Here is an 18,755-nt window from a genome sequence, read left to right as displayed (position 1 = left end):
GGTAGGTAATGCAAAAGCATGGAGACCAGAACACCACTGATAAATGGCAAGCCAGGAATTCAGTCTCTGGCTTCTGATTCTCTCTCAAGTTCTTTTTTCCACTGCACCAAACTGCTTCTTGTTTTTGTGAATCTTAAAAATTCTCAGACCCTACTTCAGAACACTTGGTTAAGACCATTCCCCATTTTAAACAATGAAGGGACTTAGATTAGGAATGTGAGAACTCTATTCCACCTATACTTAAGCATACTTTAGGGGAAGATAAAGTTGTAAACTCTTTACTGAACAATGAAAAAGTACTTAACTCATACTTATAGTGAGGCAAAATCCCTTATCTAAGTCTATTTTTAGATCTAATACAAAAAGGTGCTAAGTACCTATGAAGGTCAGATCACTTGCAAGGGGCAAAGAGGTGTGAACTCACTCAAAAGTTTTAGTCTACCTAGAGAAGTTGAGAACTAAAGAAGGTGTGAATTAAGAATGGTCAGTCCTTTGGAAAAACGTCTACTGTGATTGGTAGATGTGAGAACTTAGGGGTGGTGACATAGGAGAAAATTCTCTTTAAAAGGAGCTCAAAAGAGGTCTCTATTCAGCTTGCCAAAGCTGAATTGGAGAGAGGCAGCTTGCCAGAGCTGCCTTGAAGGGCTTGGTGGCCGAACTTAGTTCAGCTTGCCGAAGCTGAACTGGTGGGTCTCTCTGAACACTAGAATCTTACTTGGGACAAATCTTGTGGTGAGTGGATAAAAGACTGACTGATCTCTCAAGGCTTAAAAGCCTAGGCTGGCCTATCTCTTTTCTCATTGTTTCCTCTTACTCTCTCTTTCATTAATTCCTTATTTGTATTAATTAAAATCTCCATAAAAACCCAGCTGACTTGGGTATATTTCATATTTGGGAAATTTTCCCTGGTGACCACTTTATATTTGATTTAACTCGTATTTCCAAGGTCACAGTTTAACTCAACCACTCTTTTGTCTGTAACATTTTAAGAGAGAATTGTTCTTGGAAGATTTGCCATTTGAACTTACCATCTTTCAGTTCACCTCAACAACATTTATTAAGGGCCTACTTTGTCCAGGTTAATATCTATTTAAGTCCCAGTAGACATACATATTTCTTAATTACTGTTATGGATAGCATTTTATTTAAGTAATATTTTTTAAATGTCATAGTTTGTGTGCTATTGATATAAATTTTAATTTTCTAATTAGAGAAATTGAAGAGGTAGGAGTTGAAGGGGACAGGAAGATTTCAATTCATATCCATGGAGTGATTATGCTGGTAATTATGTTATCTCTGTCTAACTAGTCAGACTGAAAGATTGAGTCAAAGAAAGAGTCTTTTTTTTTTTTTAAAGAAACCCTTACCTTCCATCTTGGAATCAATACTGTGTATTGGTTCCAAGGCAGAAGAGTGGTAAGGGCTGGGCAATTGGAGTCAGGTGACTTACCCAGGGTCACACAGCTAGAAAATGTCTGAGGCCAGATTTGAACCTAAGACCTCCTGTCTCTAGGCCTGGTTCTCAATCTACTTAGCCATCCAGCTGCCCCCAAGGGAAGACTCTTGACAGGGAAACTGATCAAAGTTTGGGTTCTGGGGGATTTTTTTTTTTTGCAAGGATCCTTGAACTCCCATTGCTACCCCTGGCCCCTAGGTGAGTTCCAAACATACTGGAATATATCGCAGAATTGTCTGTTTCTTAGTTGCCTAACATTCAGGTGGGCTACCTAATGATAGGGAATTCAGAGTTAGAGCTTTGCCATTAGAAATTTTTCTCCAACTTTAATCAAGCGTGAAGACCCATATTATCCATGAGGAAATGGTATAGTGGCTTAACAGTATATAGATTTTCAGTATCTGGCAGCCTGCATCAGTAAAATTTACAGTCTCAATCAGTTAGATTTTAGCATTTAGGCATTACAGAATATTCCACTCTATGGCAAACATCATGGATCTCTTGAATGAAGTCTCTCAAATGCAGCCATGCTCCTGCATTTCAAACAAATTGAGCAAAGTATAAAGATATGTCATTTCAATTACAAAAGTATAGCCTCTGAGGGGAGGAAGGTGGCTTAGTGGATAGAAAGCCAGGCCTAGAGATAGTTGGTCTTGGATTCAAGTTTGAGCTCAGATACTTCCTCAAGTCACTTAATCCCCATTGCCTAGTTTTTACTGCTTTTCTGCCTTGGAGCTGATATACAGTATTGATTCTAAGAAGGAATGTTGTAGTCATTGTGGGTTAAGCCAGGTTTAGGCATTACATTAGGCACCATTTGTTGAGGGGTAGAAGGGTTTTATCTAGGCCAGATGTAGGTTGCAGGAACAAGAAAGGAGCAGTTCCAAGGGCAAGTTCCAAGTAACAAGGGCAGAGGTTCATGAATGATGATATGCTTAGTCATGAAATATCCTTAGTCACAAAGGCCTGTAATGACCAAATCTTCTAGAATATTACTAGTAACCTCTTTAGAATAATACTATTGGAGTTTGAATGGATTAGAGATTACCTAGTAAAAGACTCTTCATTTTATGGATGAAACAGCCTAGACCTAAAGAGTTAAAGTGATTTGTCCAAGTTCTTATAGCTAATAAGTAGCAAAACTAGAAATCCCACTCAGATCTTCTTAACTCAAATCCAGTGTTTTTTCCCCTCTATCATGCTATCTGTACAGGGGTTCTTAACCAGGGTGCTCCCTTGCCTCCCCCAGAGAGAATTAATTATTCTTGAAAGATTTGTCAGTGAAACAGACCATCTTTCAGTTTAACTCAGTAAATATTTATTAAGGTCCTATTTTTTGCAAGTTAATATCTACTTAAGTAAGAAACAAGTTTTCTTTAGGGGAAAACTGTCTAAGGAAACCGTTCTATACTAGTGTTTATTTTTAAATTAATTTAGCATTCAATCGTCCCTCGCCATATCACAGTTCACTTATCACGGCTTCACTGTATCGTGGGTTTTATAAAAATATATATATCTAATTCTGTATTACATTTTTGCTTTAGCATGGGATTTTGTGGATGAATACCATACTGTACACAATGGAAATGCAGTATCCACTACTGCTTGTGTAAGTTTGCCAATTTGAGATTGTACATGGTGCTCTATTGGCTAAGTGCTGTGTTCTGTATGCTGGGTGCTGATTGGCTCAGTGACTGTAGCATTGGTCTGTTTGCTCTCCTGCTACCTAATGGATTTTCACCTATCATGGAGGTCTCTGGAACGTAATTCCTGTGATAGGTGAGGGATCATTACACATTTAGACTTGGAATGGTCTCAATGACCTAGTCCACCCTTTCCCACTTAGAAATGAGGAAACTGATTGATGATTCAAGGCAGTTCTAAAGGTCTGATTATGAAAATGCTCTCTACCTCCAGAGAAACAACTGGTGGAGGCTGAATGCAGATCAAAACATAATATTTTTCACTTTATTCTCTTCATAGTTTTTTTTTAATTTAAATTTATTTAGAATATTTTTCCATGGTTACATGATTCATGATTTTTTCCACTCCTCTTCCTTCCCCCCTCCCAGAGCTGACAAGAAATTCCACTGCGTTATACATGTATCATTTGTCAAAACCAATTTCTTTGTTATTCATATTTGCAATAGAGTGATCTTTTAACACCAAAACCCCAATCATATCCCCATTGAACCATGTGATCAAACATATGTTTTTCTATTGCGTTTCTGTTCCCTTAGTTCTTTCTCTGGATGTGAATAGCATTCTTTCTCATAAATTCGTCAGTGTTGTCCTGTATCATTGCATTGCTACTAGTAGAAAAGTCTTTACATTCAATTGTGCCATAATGTATCAGTCTCTGTGTACAATGTTTGCCTGGTTCTGCTCATTTTGTTCCGCATCAATTCTTGGAGGTCATTCCAGTTCACATAGAAATCCTCCAGTTCATCATTCCTTTCAGCACAATAGTACTTGTTCAGCCATTCCCCAATCAATGGACACCCCCTCATTTTCCAATTTTTTGCCACCATAAAGAGCACAGCTATAAATATTTTTGTACAAATCTTTTTCCTTATTATCTCTTTGGGTTACAAATCTAGCAGTGCTATGGCTGGATCAAAGGGTAGGCAGTCATGTAAAGCCCTTTGGGCATAATTCCAAATTGCCTTCCAGAATGGTCAGACCAATTCACAACTCCACCAGCAGTGTATTAGTATCCCAATTTTGCCACATCCCCTCCAACATTTATCACTTTCCTTTGCTGCCATATTGGCCAGTCTGCTAGGTGTGAGGTGGTAACTAAGCATTATTTTAATTTACATTTCTCTAATCAAGAGGGATTTAGAATACGTTTTCATGTGCTCATTGATAGTTTTGATTTTTTCATATAAAAACTACCTATTCATGTCCCTTGACCATGTGTTGAATGGGGAATGATTTGATTTTTTGTAAATTTGACTTAGTTCCTTATATATTTGAGAAATTAAACCTTTGTCAGAGAGTTTTGTTATAAAATTTTTTTCCCAGTTTGTTGCTTTCCTTCTAACTTTGGTTGCATTGGTTTTGTTTGTATAAAACCTTTTTAATTTGATATGCTCAAAATCATTCATCTTATATTTTGTAATGTTCTCTATCTCTTGCTTGGTCTCAAATTCCTTCCTTTCACACAGATCTGACAGGTATAGTATTCTATGTTCACCTAATTATTTATGATTTACTATTTATATTTAAGTCATTTACCCATTTTGTATTTATCTTGGTATAGGGTGTGAAATGTTGATCTAAACTTGATTTTTCTCACACTGTTTTCCAATTTTCCCAGCAGTTTTTGTCAGAGAGTGAGTTCTTATCCCAAAAGCTGAGATCCTTGGGTTTATTGAACACTATATCTTGCTGAAGTCATTTAGCTTGTCTATTCCATTGATTTCCCCCCTTCTCTCTTAGCCAGTACCATATTGTTTTGATGATCACTGCTTTATAGTACAGTTTAAGATTTGGTACTGCTAGGCCTCCATCCTTCACATTTTTTTTTCGTTATTTCCCTTGATATTCTTGATCTTTTGTTCTTCCAGATGAACTTTGGTATAATTTTTTTCTAATTCTATAAAAAAGTTTCTTGGTAGTTTGATAGGTATGGCATTTTATGATTGTCATTTTTATTAAATTAGCATATCCTACACATGAGCAATTAATGCTTTTCCAATTATTTAGATCTAGTTTTAATTGTGCGAAAAGCATTTTGTAGTTGTGTTCATATAATTCCTGGGTTTTTCTCAGCTGATAGATTCCTAAGTATTTTATATTTATTGTCTGGGGTGATTTTAAATGGAATTTCTCTTTCTAACTCTATCACCATTTGAAGAGGATATGATAGTATACTTAAAGAATGCTAGAAAATCAACTAAAAGGCTGGTGGAAATAATTAACAACTTTAGCAAAGTTGCAGGATACAAAATAAACCCACATAAATCATCAGCATTTCTATATATTTCCAATAAAACTCAGCAGCAAGAGTTAGAAATACTAGTTAGAAACTAAAACTAGACTTGAACAATTGGAAGAACATTAACTGCTCATGGGTAGGACGAGCCAATATAATAAAAATGACCATCCTACCCAAACTCATCTATCTATTTAGTGCCATATCCATGGAACTTCCAAAAATTTTTTTTTACTGATTTAGAAAAAACCATAACAAAGTTCATTTGGAAGAACAAAAGATCAAGGATATCCAGGGAAATAATGAAAAAAAATACAAAGGAAGGGGGTCTTGCAGTCCCAGATCTCAGACTATATTACAAAGCAGCGGTCATCAAAACAATTTGGTACTGGCTAAGAGACAGAAAGGAGGATCAGTGGAATAGACTGGGGGCAAGCAACGTCAGCAAGACAGTATATGACAAACCCAAAGATCCCAGCTTTTGGGACAAAAATCCACTATTTCATAAAAACTGCTGGGAAAATTGGAGGACAGTGTGGGAAAGATTAGGCTTAGATCAACACCTCACACCCTACACCAAGATAAATTCAAAATGGGTGAATGACTTGAACATAAAGAAGGAAACTATAAGAAAATTAGGCGAACACAGAATAGTATACATGTCAGACCTTTGGGAAGGGAAATACTTCAAAACCAAGCAAGAATTAGAAAGAGTTACAAAATGCAAAATAAATAATCTGGATTACATCAAATTAAAAAGTTTTTGTAAAAACAAAACCAATGTAACCAAAATCAGAAGGGTAGCAACAAATTGGGAAACAATCTTCATAAAAACCTCTGACAAAGATTTAATTACTCAAATTTATAAAGAACTAAATCAGTTGTACAAAAAATCAAGCCATTCTCCAATTGACAAATGGGCAAGGGACATGAACAGGCAGTTCTCAGCCAAAGAAATCAAAACTATTAATAAGCACATGAAAAAGTGCTCTACATCTCTTATAATCAGAGAGATGCAAATCAAAACAACTCTGAGGTATCACCTCACACCTAGCAGATTGGCTAACATGACAGCTATGGAAAGTAATGAATGCTGGAGGGGATGTGGCAAAGTGGGGACATTAATTCATTGCTGGTGGAGTTGTGAATTGATCCAACCATTCTGGAGGGCAATTTGGAACTATGCCCAAAGGGCGATAAAAGAATGTCTGCCCTTTGATCCAGCCATAGCACTGCTGGGCTTGTACCCCAAAGAGATAATGGACAAAAAGACTTGTACAAGAATATTCATAGCTGCGCTCTTTGTGGTGGCCAAAAATTGGAAAAATAGGTGATGCCCTTCAATTGGAGAATGGCTGAACAAATTGTGGTATATGTTGGTGATGGAATACTATTGTGCTAAAAGGAATAATAAAGTGGAGGAATTCCATGGAGACTGGAACAACCTCCAGGAAGTGATGCAGAGCGAAAGGAGTAGAACCAGGAAAACATTATACACAGAGACTGATACATTGTGGTACAATCGAAGGTGATGGACTTCTCCATTAGTATCAATGCAATTTCCCTGAACAATCTGCAGGGATCTAAAAAAAAATACTACCCACAAGCAGAGGATAAACTGTGGGAGTAAAAACACTGATGAAAAGCAACTGCTTAACTACAGGGTTGGAGGAGATAAGACTGAGGAGAGACTCTAAATGAACACTATAATGCAAATTCCAACAACAGGGAAATGGGTTCGAGTCAAGAACACATGTGATAACCAGTGGAATCATGCGTCGGCTATGGGAGAGGGAAAGGCGGGGGGGGGGGGGGGGGGGGGAGGAAAAGAAAATGATCTTTGTTTCCAGTGAATAATGTATGAAAACGACCAAATAAAATAATGTTAAAAAAAAGAAATACTAGTTAGACATGCTAGTAGTAGCAATTTTCTTCTCTAATTGCGACTGCTAGCATGTCTAATACAATATTAAATAATATAGGTGATAATGGGCATCCTAGCTTCACTCCTGATCTTATTGGGAAGGCTTCTAATGTCTCCCCATTGTAGATGATACTTGCTTCTTCATAGTTTTTAAAAAATATGAGTCTTTTTCCACAACATGACCAATATGGAAAACATGTTGTATATTTTGCATGTTGTACTTGCACAACAAGTATAACCTAGATTAAGTGTCTTAGGAGGAGAAGAAGGGAAGGAGAGACTTTGGAACTCAGAAAATGAATGCTAAAAATTGCTTTTACATGTAATTAGGAAAAAACTAATATTATATCACAATAAATAAGTGAAGTTAAAGAGAACAAAAAAGAAAATAGGAAATTCAGGACCAGGGAGGGAGAAGACACAGAGTCCCAGATTAGGCAGTAACAGAGCCAGGACCCAAACCTCCAGCTCCTGACTTTCTGCCAGCCCAGGGTTCTTTCCACTGCATTCAGCTGCCAGAGGCATGCTAGCTTTGAATTTCATGGAACCCTAAAATGGTATAGCTCAGAAGTATAAGAAAGTTGGGTTGCAGTGGGATCAAGAGGTAGGGAGAAGTGCCAAGCTGTTCTGTGCCACCAGCGTTCATTTTCTACAATTCCCAATTCTCATTGCCATGATAGCATATGAGTGTCACATGTAGAGAAAAAGTCCTAGAGATCATCTCACCCTGAACCTACATTAGATGATAGAGAAACCTGAGTTTCTCCAGTATCCAAGAGAAGTGGCCTAATCAACACTGGTATCAGGTCTTCTGATCCAGGGTTCTGTGCATGCACTCCACAGAAGGCAGTGACTGACTCTGCTGTCATTTCCAGAAGGGCACATAGAGTCTCTGCTCTTGTGTACATGGTTTAGAGGAGACAATGATTTTAGCTATTATTTTATAGTAACATTAGAGAAAAGGAGTGAAAATAGTTTTGTGAAGAGCTTGTTTGGGATGGATTTAGAGGAGCGACTTGCAGGGCAGATAGGTCAGGTGGGCGTCAGTGCCCATAGTTATGTTCTTGGATCATCATTGTAGTATGTAAAGGGAATGTCCACATATATGTTGTCGTTGAACCTACAAACACAACTTACACAGGAGCAAATGACAATGAAGCTGTGACATCGGGTACAGGTAATTATTACCTTGCTTTATTATACCAATAGAGGTTTCCCCCACTTCCTGTCCCTAAAACAGAGTAGTGGCTCCAACATTCTAAATTTAGGATAACAAAAAAGTCATTAGAAATCATCTAAGCATTCAAGAAAAAAAGGAAGAAAGAAAAAGATAATGACTTGGAAATCTCTTTCATAGTAATAATCTCTACCTAATGTTAGTTTATATAACATAGGAATTCTCATCTTCATAAAGCTTTCCCTAACTACTCTAGACCAGTAGTATCAAATTCAAATAGGAAAGAGGGCCACTAAACTGTATGAAAGGATTCCTATTAATTTTGAAAACCACATTTTTTAATAAATAGTTCTATTTTTTCAAAAAGAAAAAATTATTTGAGTCACTCACTTATCATTTTTCAGATAAAAAGATTGATGTCTGTTCTTTCTCAGTGAGGGTGGAAGCTGTCCCTAACACTTGAACATATTTTCATCTACACGTAGTTTTGTGTTGGAGCTATTTGAATAAATACCTCTAATACGTTAAATTTTACGTTCATGAAGTAAACAACTCCTTAATGAAAGCCAAAAGAACAAAAAGAAAACTACTTATGCTTCTCTGATATAAACTTAATTATTATTATTATTATTGCTAAAGGTAATAATAAAAAGAAATAGCTTGTGTTTGTATACTGCTGAACAGCTACAAGTTGTTTTTTGCGTTTTCTTTCTGTAGAATCAGCCCTGAGATAATAAGACCTATGCTGTGTTGTACACATTTTTATTAAAATTTAATCTGAAGTTATATACACACCAACTTCCACTGTCTAGTTTCTGGCTGTGGGCAAATCATTTCCCCTTCTTACACTTATTTCTCCAGCTGCAAAATGAGAAAGTTGGACTGGACTTTCTCCAAGACTGATCCCTGTAGCTCTAACACTTCTCAGCTGTGTGTGATTTCTCTTTGTATAGGATAAAGCATTAGGTAGTAGAGAGAACAATGAAACTAGAATCAGAAGGCTGGATTTCAAGTATCAACTCTGGCACTTCTAGATGTATAATATTTTTTTAAAACCCTTATCTTCTATTTTGGAATCAAGTATTGATTTCAAGGCAGAAGAGTGGTAAGGGCTAGGCAATGGGGGTTAAGTGACTTGCTTGAGATCACATTGCTAGGAAGTGTCTGAGGCCAAATTTGAACCCAGGACCTTCCTTCTCCAGGCCTAGAGAATCTACTGAGCCATCTAGCAGCCTTCCCCCCCCCCCCAGATGTGTAACTTTAGATTAAGACCCCTCAACTATTTAAGCTTCAATTTCTCATCTTTAAAATGAGGATATAAATAATATCTGGTTTTTAGATGGTACATTATCTCATTTGAGTCTCACAACCTCTCTGAGGGAGGTACCACAGGATATCAGATCATAATCAGAATTGGGATCTGGATATTCTTTAGGGTTTTTTAAACCTCTTCACCAAGACCCAGAAAGTTATGTGACTTGCCCAAGGCAGTGGAAATCATGTTGGACTTGGAATAACAAGATCTGAATTTTAGTGAGTCACTGAACTTCCCTAGGCTTGAGTTTCTTCATCTGTAAGGTGAAGAGATTGGAGTAAGTCACCTCAGTCCCCTAGATCCTTTGATTTAATATAAGTAGTAAGTAGAATAGCCAAGATTTGAAGGGAAGCATTTATTACAAATCCAGCATGCTTTCCATTGTACCCCCACACTGCCACTGGAGATAGTATCTCCTTTTGACAGAAAATAAAACAACAATAACAACAAAACTGAGGTCCAAATAGTAAATTACCAGTGGTTACCCAGCTAACCAGTGTAAGAGGTCTAATTTGAACCCAAGACTACCTGACTCTTTTAGTATGTCAAACTGCCTTTTAATTCATGCTACCTATCTCACAAGACTGCTGTGGTAAAAGCATTTTGTAAATCTTAAAATTCTGTTGAAATATGAATTATTATTCCTTTCTCTTACTATACAAAAATGTAATGCTGTTGTCTATTACATGATATGACCTTCCTGGGTAGCCCAGCCCAGCTAATCTTCCTTATCCTAAGCTCTAATAGTCTCTATGTAATTCTTATTCATGCTTCCAGCCTGTGGGAATCAACTTAGTTAGTGTCCACTCCAGTCCTAATGACCAGATGTTGTGGGCAATTGACAACAAGTGGAATGTCTATGTCCGCCTTGGAATCACTGAGGAGATGCCTGTAGGAACTGACTGGGAACATGTGCCAGGTACCATAAAGCAAAATGTTATTTTCACCCTGTTCCAATGCCTCCTTTCTTCCCTTAGCTCCTCACTTGCCCACTGTGACCTCACCATCCTGACCGCCGCTGCCTTGTGAACAAGGCATCATTCTGGAGACCCCTCTATGTTTTTGGTGCCCAGACTACTAGGCAGCCTGCAGCAATTCCTAATATACAGGATTTCCCCCAGAGGACACAATGAAAGCCCCACATGAGCTCTAGGCACCTCAGAGCTTCTCAAAGAAAGAAGCCTCACATAACTCTCCATTGTTCCTCCAAGCTGTGTAATGGCAGCCAGTGCCCTGGCCCATGGTATAGGCCTGGGAGTCTGGATCTCAGGCCTGCTGGCAGCCCCTAAGTGAAAGCAAAGTGGAGAGTATCCTCAGGGCCATTGGTGAGAGCCACTATTGTTCTGCTGACAGGATTTAGCTGTCCTGCCTGTGGTAATAGCCAGATTTTGTGGGATCACCTGCCAGGTTATTTTTAACACATTATTAACATTTGTAATACAAGTCCCTGTGTTCTGAACCTATTGCTACTATCCTTCCTTCTCCCCCCCCCCCCCCCTTGTCTCTTATAATCTACTTCTGAGTCAAGTGATAGTTATCTGGAGAAAGACCTTTTCAATTGTCATAGTATGTCTATGTCACATCTAATCAGAACTCAATTTGTTTCATTTAAGCAATCATATCTCTCTACTTTTGTCCCATTTGAAAAACAATTATTCCTGTTCTTGCTTGAGTGTTGAAAAAAATTATGAACTTCCCAAATACCCAAAAAATGCAGCAGTACTGATTGTGGACTTTTCTGAGTAACTGGGAATATAAAAGCATCAGCGCCTTTTATTCTGTTGTTATTTTAATTAGTTCAGATAGCAGTCATAGGCAATGGAAGTATTATAGGATCTAGAGCTAGAAAGAACACTGCACATCATCTAGTTCATCTCTTTCACTTTACAGATGAGGAAACTGAGGTCTATAAGGGTAAAGGAAATTATCCAAGTTCACACAGATAATAGATAAGCTCGGATTTGAACTCTGGTCTTTAAAATTTTTTTGTAACAGCCAAGAAGTAGGTAACACAAAGGATGGTCACACAGGTCAGAATTGTTGGGAATCCAAGGCCTTTGACTTCAATCCAGCAAATTTTCCATCGTATAACAGTGCCTCTCAATTATTATAAGCACCTATTGCTGATCAATTATTATAAGCACCCTTGCTGATCTGGGTAAAGTTTGGAGGGTTATTTATTATTCCCACATTGCAATACTTTTTTGCATTTTTGTATTTGCTTTTTATAATTTTTCTGTCCTTGCCCTCACTGTTAGCTAAATTTCTCCCAATAGTGTGCTTGCCTCTAACAACCCCACCCCCAACTTTCAATTGTGCACTTCTAGTGGTGGTCTGGGAAACCAAATAAGCAAGTTCTAGATCTCTGTCAAAGAAATGTCAGTAGGTTCTGAATGAGAGGCAGAGGAGCCCTTTCCTCTCCTGTTCTTCAGGGACTACTGGCTAGGGAGAGGCTTCTTCTACTCCTTCAGGACAAAGATCGTGTCTTTTCCTTCTAATATAACCCACATAGTTTCTAGCCTAGTTCTGGGCCTACAATAGGTCTTTAATAAGTATTTGATGAATCCCTTCATCTTTGTTCTTATTGTTTTAAATACCCTGAGTCAGACAACTTGGCTTGTAGTCCTACATTTGTCATTAACTAGCAGTGTGACTGACCACATGAATTCTCTTTTTTTAGATCTTAGTTTCTTCATCTGTCAAATGAAGAAATTGGAATAGATGAGCCCTAAAATCTCTCTAGTTCTAGTATTTTAAAATCTTTGATACTAAGGTCCCTTACAAATTTGATATACTATGGTTCTATGATTTGGTAAAAGACATGAGAAGAGAGAAGCAGTCTAGAAGAACCAAAGACATCTTTCTGAATTTTGTGTCAAAGCTAAAACTAGTTCTTATGGAAGACAAAGAGCCCCTGCATTCCCAGGTAAGATGTTAGCGCAACAAGTTACCATATGTCAAGGAATGTGTCTGCTTTAGGATTGCAGGCCTCTCATCTGGCTGTAAGTACAAGGACAGTTTGGGCACATTGTGCAAATGGGGATGTGGCCCGACGATATGGCATTACCGACAAGAATCCCGCAGGAGACTATTGGAAGAAAATTCCTGGGAATATGTCATGTTTGACAGGCAAGTCATTGTATATTTATATAGCTTTGGAAAACTCCATTAAGAAAAAACAAACAAATACATTGGTAGGTCTTTTTTTCCCTGGGTTATCAGAGCATGAATGAAAGGGAACTAAAAACAGAACTGTGGAAAAAGCAGAAGAGAGAAACTCCCATTTATCTTATTCTTAACGCGCTCATGCGCGCGCACACACACACACACACACACACATCTGCATGACCTGGGGTTTGGACCCTCTTCCTTCCTTGAGTTTATAAAGCCATCATCCTAACAACAGTCAGTCATCAAAATCTAGATGACCTTTTGTGGTAGAAATAACTGGGTTTGTAGATTGTTAGAGGTGCAAAAACATAGGGTTCAGGTTCTAGCTGTATTTAAGCAAGAAGCTAAAGTATGGCCTCTAGGGTCCCCTCTGGCTCTGAATTCTGAAATCCCTCTCCAAAGTTGTTAGCCTGTCTGTACAATGCTAATACCTACCCTGCTGGCTTCACAGGATTGTTGTGGAGATTGCATTTATACAGTCCTTTTAAGATTTTCCTAAAACAACCTTATGAGTTAGGTAGTGCAGATATCATTACCTCCATTTTACAAAGAGTAAACTGAGACTCAAGAGACATGAAGGGATTTGCCCAGGGTCAAACAACTAATAAGTGTCAGTCAGGCAAATTCAGACTCTAATCTTTATTAACTAAGTTTCCATGCTCTTTCCATTACTGAGTTGAGCTTTATAAATCAAATAAGGTAATGACGATTAAGCATTTAGTATTTAATGTTTTATGAATGGGACTTGTTAATGTTACTATTAGACTCTAAATTAAAAATTAATATTTGTTTGTTTTCAGTGACCCCTATAGATGAACTATGGGCTATTGGCCCATTAGGGTATCTTCTCCAGCGTCTTACAAAGACCTTCAACCATTCTCACATCTTGCAGAAAATGGGGAACACTTCAGTCTTACTTCATCCTGATGACTTTGAAGATGAATGGGAAGTCATCTGAAAAGACCCTTGTGAAGGACTTCTTGGGAATTCCTATAATCGGCACAATTGGTTTCAATCAGTTCCCTTTGACACATGCCCCATTGACATCTGACCGTCCATCCCAAATGAGTCCACATGTTTCAGTATTTCTTTGGAAGCCAACAGATGTGGCAAACTGAAATTAAACTCTTAATTGTAGTAGCTCATTCTGAACCATTAACTCAGTTAATCTCATTAGTTGTGACAACAGCTACTTTTCAACGTCATGCACACTAACATCTATAAATATGTAATATCTTTATGAGAGGGGCTTCTGTTGTGTTCAACATTGTCAGCAAATATCATTATTGGATAAAGTGAAATTATCTCAAGTTCCTGTGATGCATCGAAAATTCTGGTTAAGCTGAAATATGTCTGTGTACGTTAGATAAAATTCCAAATCTTCAGCACCAACAAGAGGTAGTAAATGTAGATAATGAAGAAGAGTTTTTTGGGTTTTGGTTTCTACCCAAAAATGATGGATTAGGATTAGCATGATCAGTTTCCTGTTATAAACATATATAATGGCCCCAGGGCTAAACAGAGGAGGAAGTTAATGCTCTCTGACCATCACAATTTGTTCAGATAATGGCTTCAATTACACTCACAAGAGTTCATTCTCCTCCTCTCAGGCAGACACTCAGAGCTGTTGCAAAATTGATGATCTCAACTCCAGAAACTCCAGAGGGGCCAGTAGATAGAGATTAAGTGCAGCAGGGATAGGATGGGTGAATGGACTTCCACAAAGGCCAGGACGGTGGTCTCCCTGACGGCACTCAGGGCAAAGTAGTAGTCTTCTACTTTCCCATAATCTAGGGCAAATGAAATAATAATAAGAAAGGCCCATAGATGAAAATGAGATACGTAAGTGTATGTAGAGATTTGAGATGGGTCCCATAAACAGTTAGTGATGAGATGGGGAGGTGTTATCACTACTGGGAGTATAGCTATGTTAGCTAAATTTAGCCGTGTCTTTTAAGTTATATTTAACACATGTTGCCTGTGGGCTGGATGAAAACAGGCAGCATCCTCAGCCAATTAATCATTGCCATTTGTTTGGTTTTGTTATAAGCCTCTCTAAGATACCTCATTCTTTACAAAATCAGAACCTAAAGATATAGAGTAGAACTTTTATGTTCAAAAATCAGAGTGAACTTTTCCCCTTCTCCTACTTGAGGCTTCTCTTGGATTTGTGCTCCTTCTCAAGCTGCAAGGCAGCTCACTTTAAGAAGGGTGAGAAGGGGCTTGGCATCATGGAGTCAGCAGAGAGAAGAAGGGGCTTGTCTTCCTCACAGCTAAGCCTCTGCCCGGGCAGCACGCTGCTGCTCCCCATTCATATCAACCACATGTCAAGACTTCAGAATCAACACAGTCCCGCTGAAATGGAACAGTCTTTGAGCACAAATCCTTGGGAACTGCTCTCTCGCATCTGCTCATACCAGCCAGACTTTAAAATGGGGGACTCATTCAGCCTTGTGTCCCATGTACAGCCAGTGCATCTGTTCCCTGCCCCCCCTCACCTTTGAAAGCCACAGTAAGCAGCAGTTCCAACCAAGTGAGAGACTCTTTGATAGTTTTGGTTTTCAGCCCGGCCTTCAGTCCCTTGACACCTGCTTTATGTGAGTGAGTGAGTCATATGACAGTCATACTTTTGACTAGTGAAGATACAACCCACAGGTATGTTGTGGAAGGACCAGTTAGGGAGGAAGGAGTATTACATTAATAGCTGAGGAAGAGTCTACACCAGAGGTGTCAAACACATGCCCAGACACTCCCCAGGCCAACCAGGATCAGCTTTAAATGTAACTGGGAAAATGTTTTGCAAAATAAATACAAATAAAAATAAAACCTAGATGTTAATTTGTGGTTTTCTAAGTCCCAGCCCACACAGATCCATTTCTCTTTTTTATTTATTTTTTTTGGCACCACTGGTCTAAAAGATTCTTTAATGTGGACACTTTTATATAATACCTTGTATTATAGTGCCCCAGCCTAGGTGCAAGTTCTGTACTAATAAACACTGTGCCTTGCTTGGTTCGTAATGGATATGGAAGCCCTTAAGTCATGAAATTTTTAGTGCAATTGAAATTTGAGTCGGGTTAATAATTATTAAAGTCCTCTAGCTTCATTGCTTTGAATAGAATTTTTATTTGGGTTTTAACTTTTGCTTGTGCTTTGAGAGTGCAATAAACTAGACTTTTTCCAAAACTGTATGTGTCAACTGTTTCAGTTACATGATGGGTATCCTTACAGGGTACTGCTCAGATGGACTGATTTTCCTTAGCATCCTTGGGAATAGATTTCTTGACTTTTTCTCACTGTGGAAGGAATACATTAACAGAGGAGCATGGAAGAAGAGAGAATCCTAGACCAAGGGAATGAGAGTGTTGGTCCTGGATCTAGCCCTCCCCCCACCCCACCCTCTCAGACCGAGTGCTGGGTGTGCCCCCTACCCCATATAGGGGAGGGAGGAAGCACTCCCATTGGGCTGCTGGGTGGAGGGGTGGGTGAAGTAAGGAATGTTCTCAGCGAGTGTAGAGAGGGGTAGGGGAATGGCCCTAGTGTTCCACTCTCCTCCAACTCTGCTCTCTCTGAGCTACTCACCTTACCCCCTTTGCACTCCCATTGGGCTGCTGGGCAGAGAGGAAAAATGTCATCAGGCACAGTGAAGATTGGGAAGGGAGCAGTTCTGCCCATGTCCCTCTGCTTTTCTAATAACAAACTCTGGGGGTGGCACAGGCTCTATGGGCCATCTTTGATACCTGTGCCATAGGATTGCCATCACTGAGCTATATTTACCTTACCATGTGACCTCAAATTTGGGCCTCAGGCTCCTTATCTGCAAATGAGGAGATTGGTATCTTCTATCCCTTACTGCTCTATTTATTCTATTATTTTATCATTTTGAGTCTCCTTCTACTTCTAACATTCTTTATCCTATGATCTTAAGGCCCTTCTGGTGTTCTAATCTATATTAAATGACTTCTTAATTTGTTGAAGATACAAACTTGGTGTTAATGTGGGAATGGTAATATCAGAGCTAAAGTTTTTAACCTGATGTTTTAATGTGCCAAGAGAATTTACACAGAGGGGAAAACACTGCAAACACTGTAGACAGACTTGGCTCTGATAGCATGCCAGGCAGATTCCCTGGAGGTCAGGCCTGTGCAATGTGGTAATAATAATAGCTGACATTTATATGTCAGCGGCAATGTGGTATAGTGGAGAGAGGGCACAGGATTTGGAATCAGGAGCCAGAGCTTCAACATTTCCTGGCTCTATGACTATGAATAAGTCCCTTCAACTCCCTAACCTTCAGTTTTCCTTTCTATAAAATGGGAAAGATATATTCTCACTTTCTCTCTCTCTCTCTCTCTCTCTCTCTCTCTCTCTCTCTCTCTCTCTCTCTCTCTCTCTGTCTCTGTCTCTGTTTCTCTCATACACACAGGGTTATTGCCAAGAAAGCACATTATAGATCTTTAAAATATTATCTAGGAGGCAGCTAGTTGACTTACTGGATTGAGAGCCAGGCCTAGAGAAGGAGATCATGGATTCAAATGTGGCCTCAGACACTTTCTAGCTATGTGACCCTGGGCAAGTCACTTAACCTCCACTGACCAGCCCTTACAGATCTTCTGCCTTGGAATCAATGCACAGTAAATGACTCTAAGATGGAAGGTAAGAGTTTAAAAGAACAAGAAAAAAAATTTAAGTTTCATTTAAATGTGAGTTATATAGTGTTTCATAATAGATTCATATAGATTGATTTAATTCATAACAAACTGTGCAAGAGATATCCCCATCATACAGATAAGAAAACTCATTCAAGAAGGGAAGTCATTTGTCAGAAAAAGCAGAATCTGGGCTCATGGCCAGAAGGCAAATGTGCAGTTGCCCTCTGATATCATCCAACCTTGCTTCCAACTATGTTTTTATTGTTTTTGACTGAGTCATGGCAAGTTATTTACAACTAATGCCTCAGCTTCTTCACATGAAGGATTAGGTGTAATAAAATTCCTGTACATGCTTCACAGGGAGTTTTGATTAAAGAAAGCAAAAACGAATTTGGCTAACAAAAAGCCCAAAAGCATTAGCTTGAGTGGGGTAGGACCAGTTGGAGTACTATCTTCATAATGGAGATATTTAGCAGTTTAGGGTTTTTCTCTGCTGACTGGTCAGCCTGTCACTAAAATATTTTTTTCCTCTTACTATTTATCTCTTGCCAGAGTGAGGAGAATGATTTTCTAAAACATAGAATCTAAGGGGGCAGCTGGGTGGATAAGTGGATTGAGAGCCATTCCTAGAGAAGGAGGTCCTGGGTTCAAATCTGACCTCAGACACTTCCCTGCTGTGTGACCCTGGGCCAGTCACTTAACCCCCATTGCCTAGCCCTTACCACTCTTCTGCCTTGGAACCAATACACAGTAAATATATATTAAAATGAATAAATCAGTGAATATATAAATAAAACAATCTATTGTTGAAAGCCACCTTAGAGATAATGTAATTTAATTCTCTCATTTTATAGTTAAGGAAACTAAGACACAGGTGAAGTGACTGGCCCAAAATAAGTAGCAGAATCAGCATTTGGACCGGGGTCCACTGCTTTTTTTCTACCATATCATGCTTTATCTTTCTTTTCTCTTTAAAACCCTCACCTTCTGTACTCATATTTACTGCCTTGTCTCTGTCCTTATCTGAGTTTTCCCTAGCTTAGCCTGACATTGGCCCTGAATTCTATTTATTATTCCCTAAACAATGAAGCAGTGATAATTGTGAGTGCTCAAGCATGGG

General features: G+C 38.7%; 1 protein-coding gene across 5 annotated transcripts in view; it reads left to right on the top strand.

The window, feature by feature from the left end:
- Positions 1-16,169, top strand: part of TECPR2 (tectonin beta-propeller repeat containing 2) — a 145,639-nt gene extending 129,470 nt beyond the window's left edge. For 4 of the 5 annotated variants that reach the window (XM_056811227.1, XM_056811225.1, XM_056811226.1 and 1 more), the window contains 3 exons: positions 10,590-10,731; positions 12,792-12,941; positions 13,784-16,169. In XM_056811227.1, coding sequence (XP_056667205.1) covers positions 10,590-10,731; positions 12,792-12,941; positions 13,784-13,941 — 450 coding nt within the window. In that variant the 3' untranslated portion in view covers positions 13,942-16,169. Of the gene's footprint in view, positions 1-10,589; positions 10,732-12,791; positions 12,942-13,783 lie in introns of those variants that run through there. The other variant, XM_056811228.1, reaches the window with a different exon arrangement.
- The last annotated feature ends 2,586 nt before the right edge of the window (positions 16,170-18,755 follow it).

The sequence above is a fragment of the Monodelphis domestica genome, chromosome 1, assembly GCF_027887165.1.
Source record: "Monodelphis domestica isolate mMonDom1 chromosome 1, mMonDom1.pri, whole genome shotgun sequence".
Lineage (NCBI taxonomy): Eukaryota > Metazoa > Chordata > Mammalia > Didelphimorphia > Didelphidae > Monodelphis > Monodelphis domestica.
This window is presented reverse-complemented; position numbering and strand designations above follow the sequence as displayed.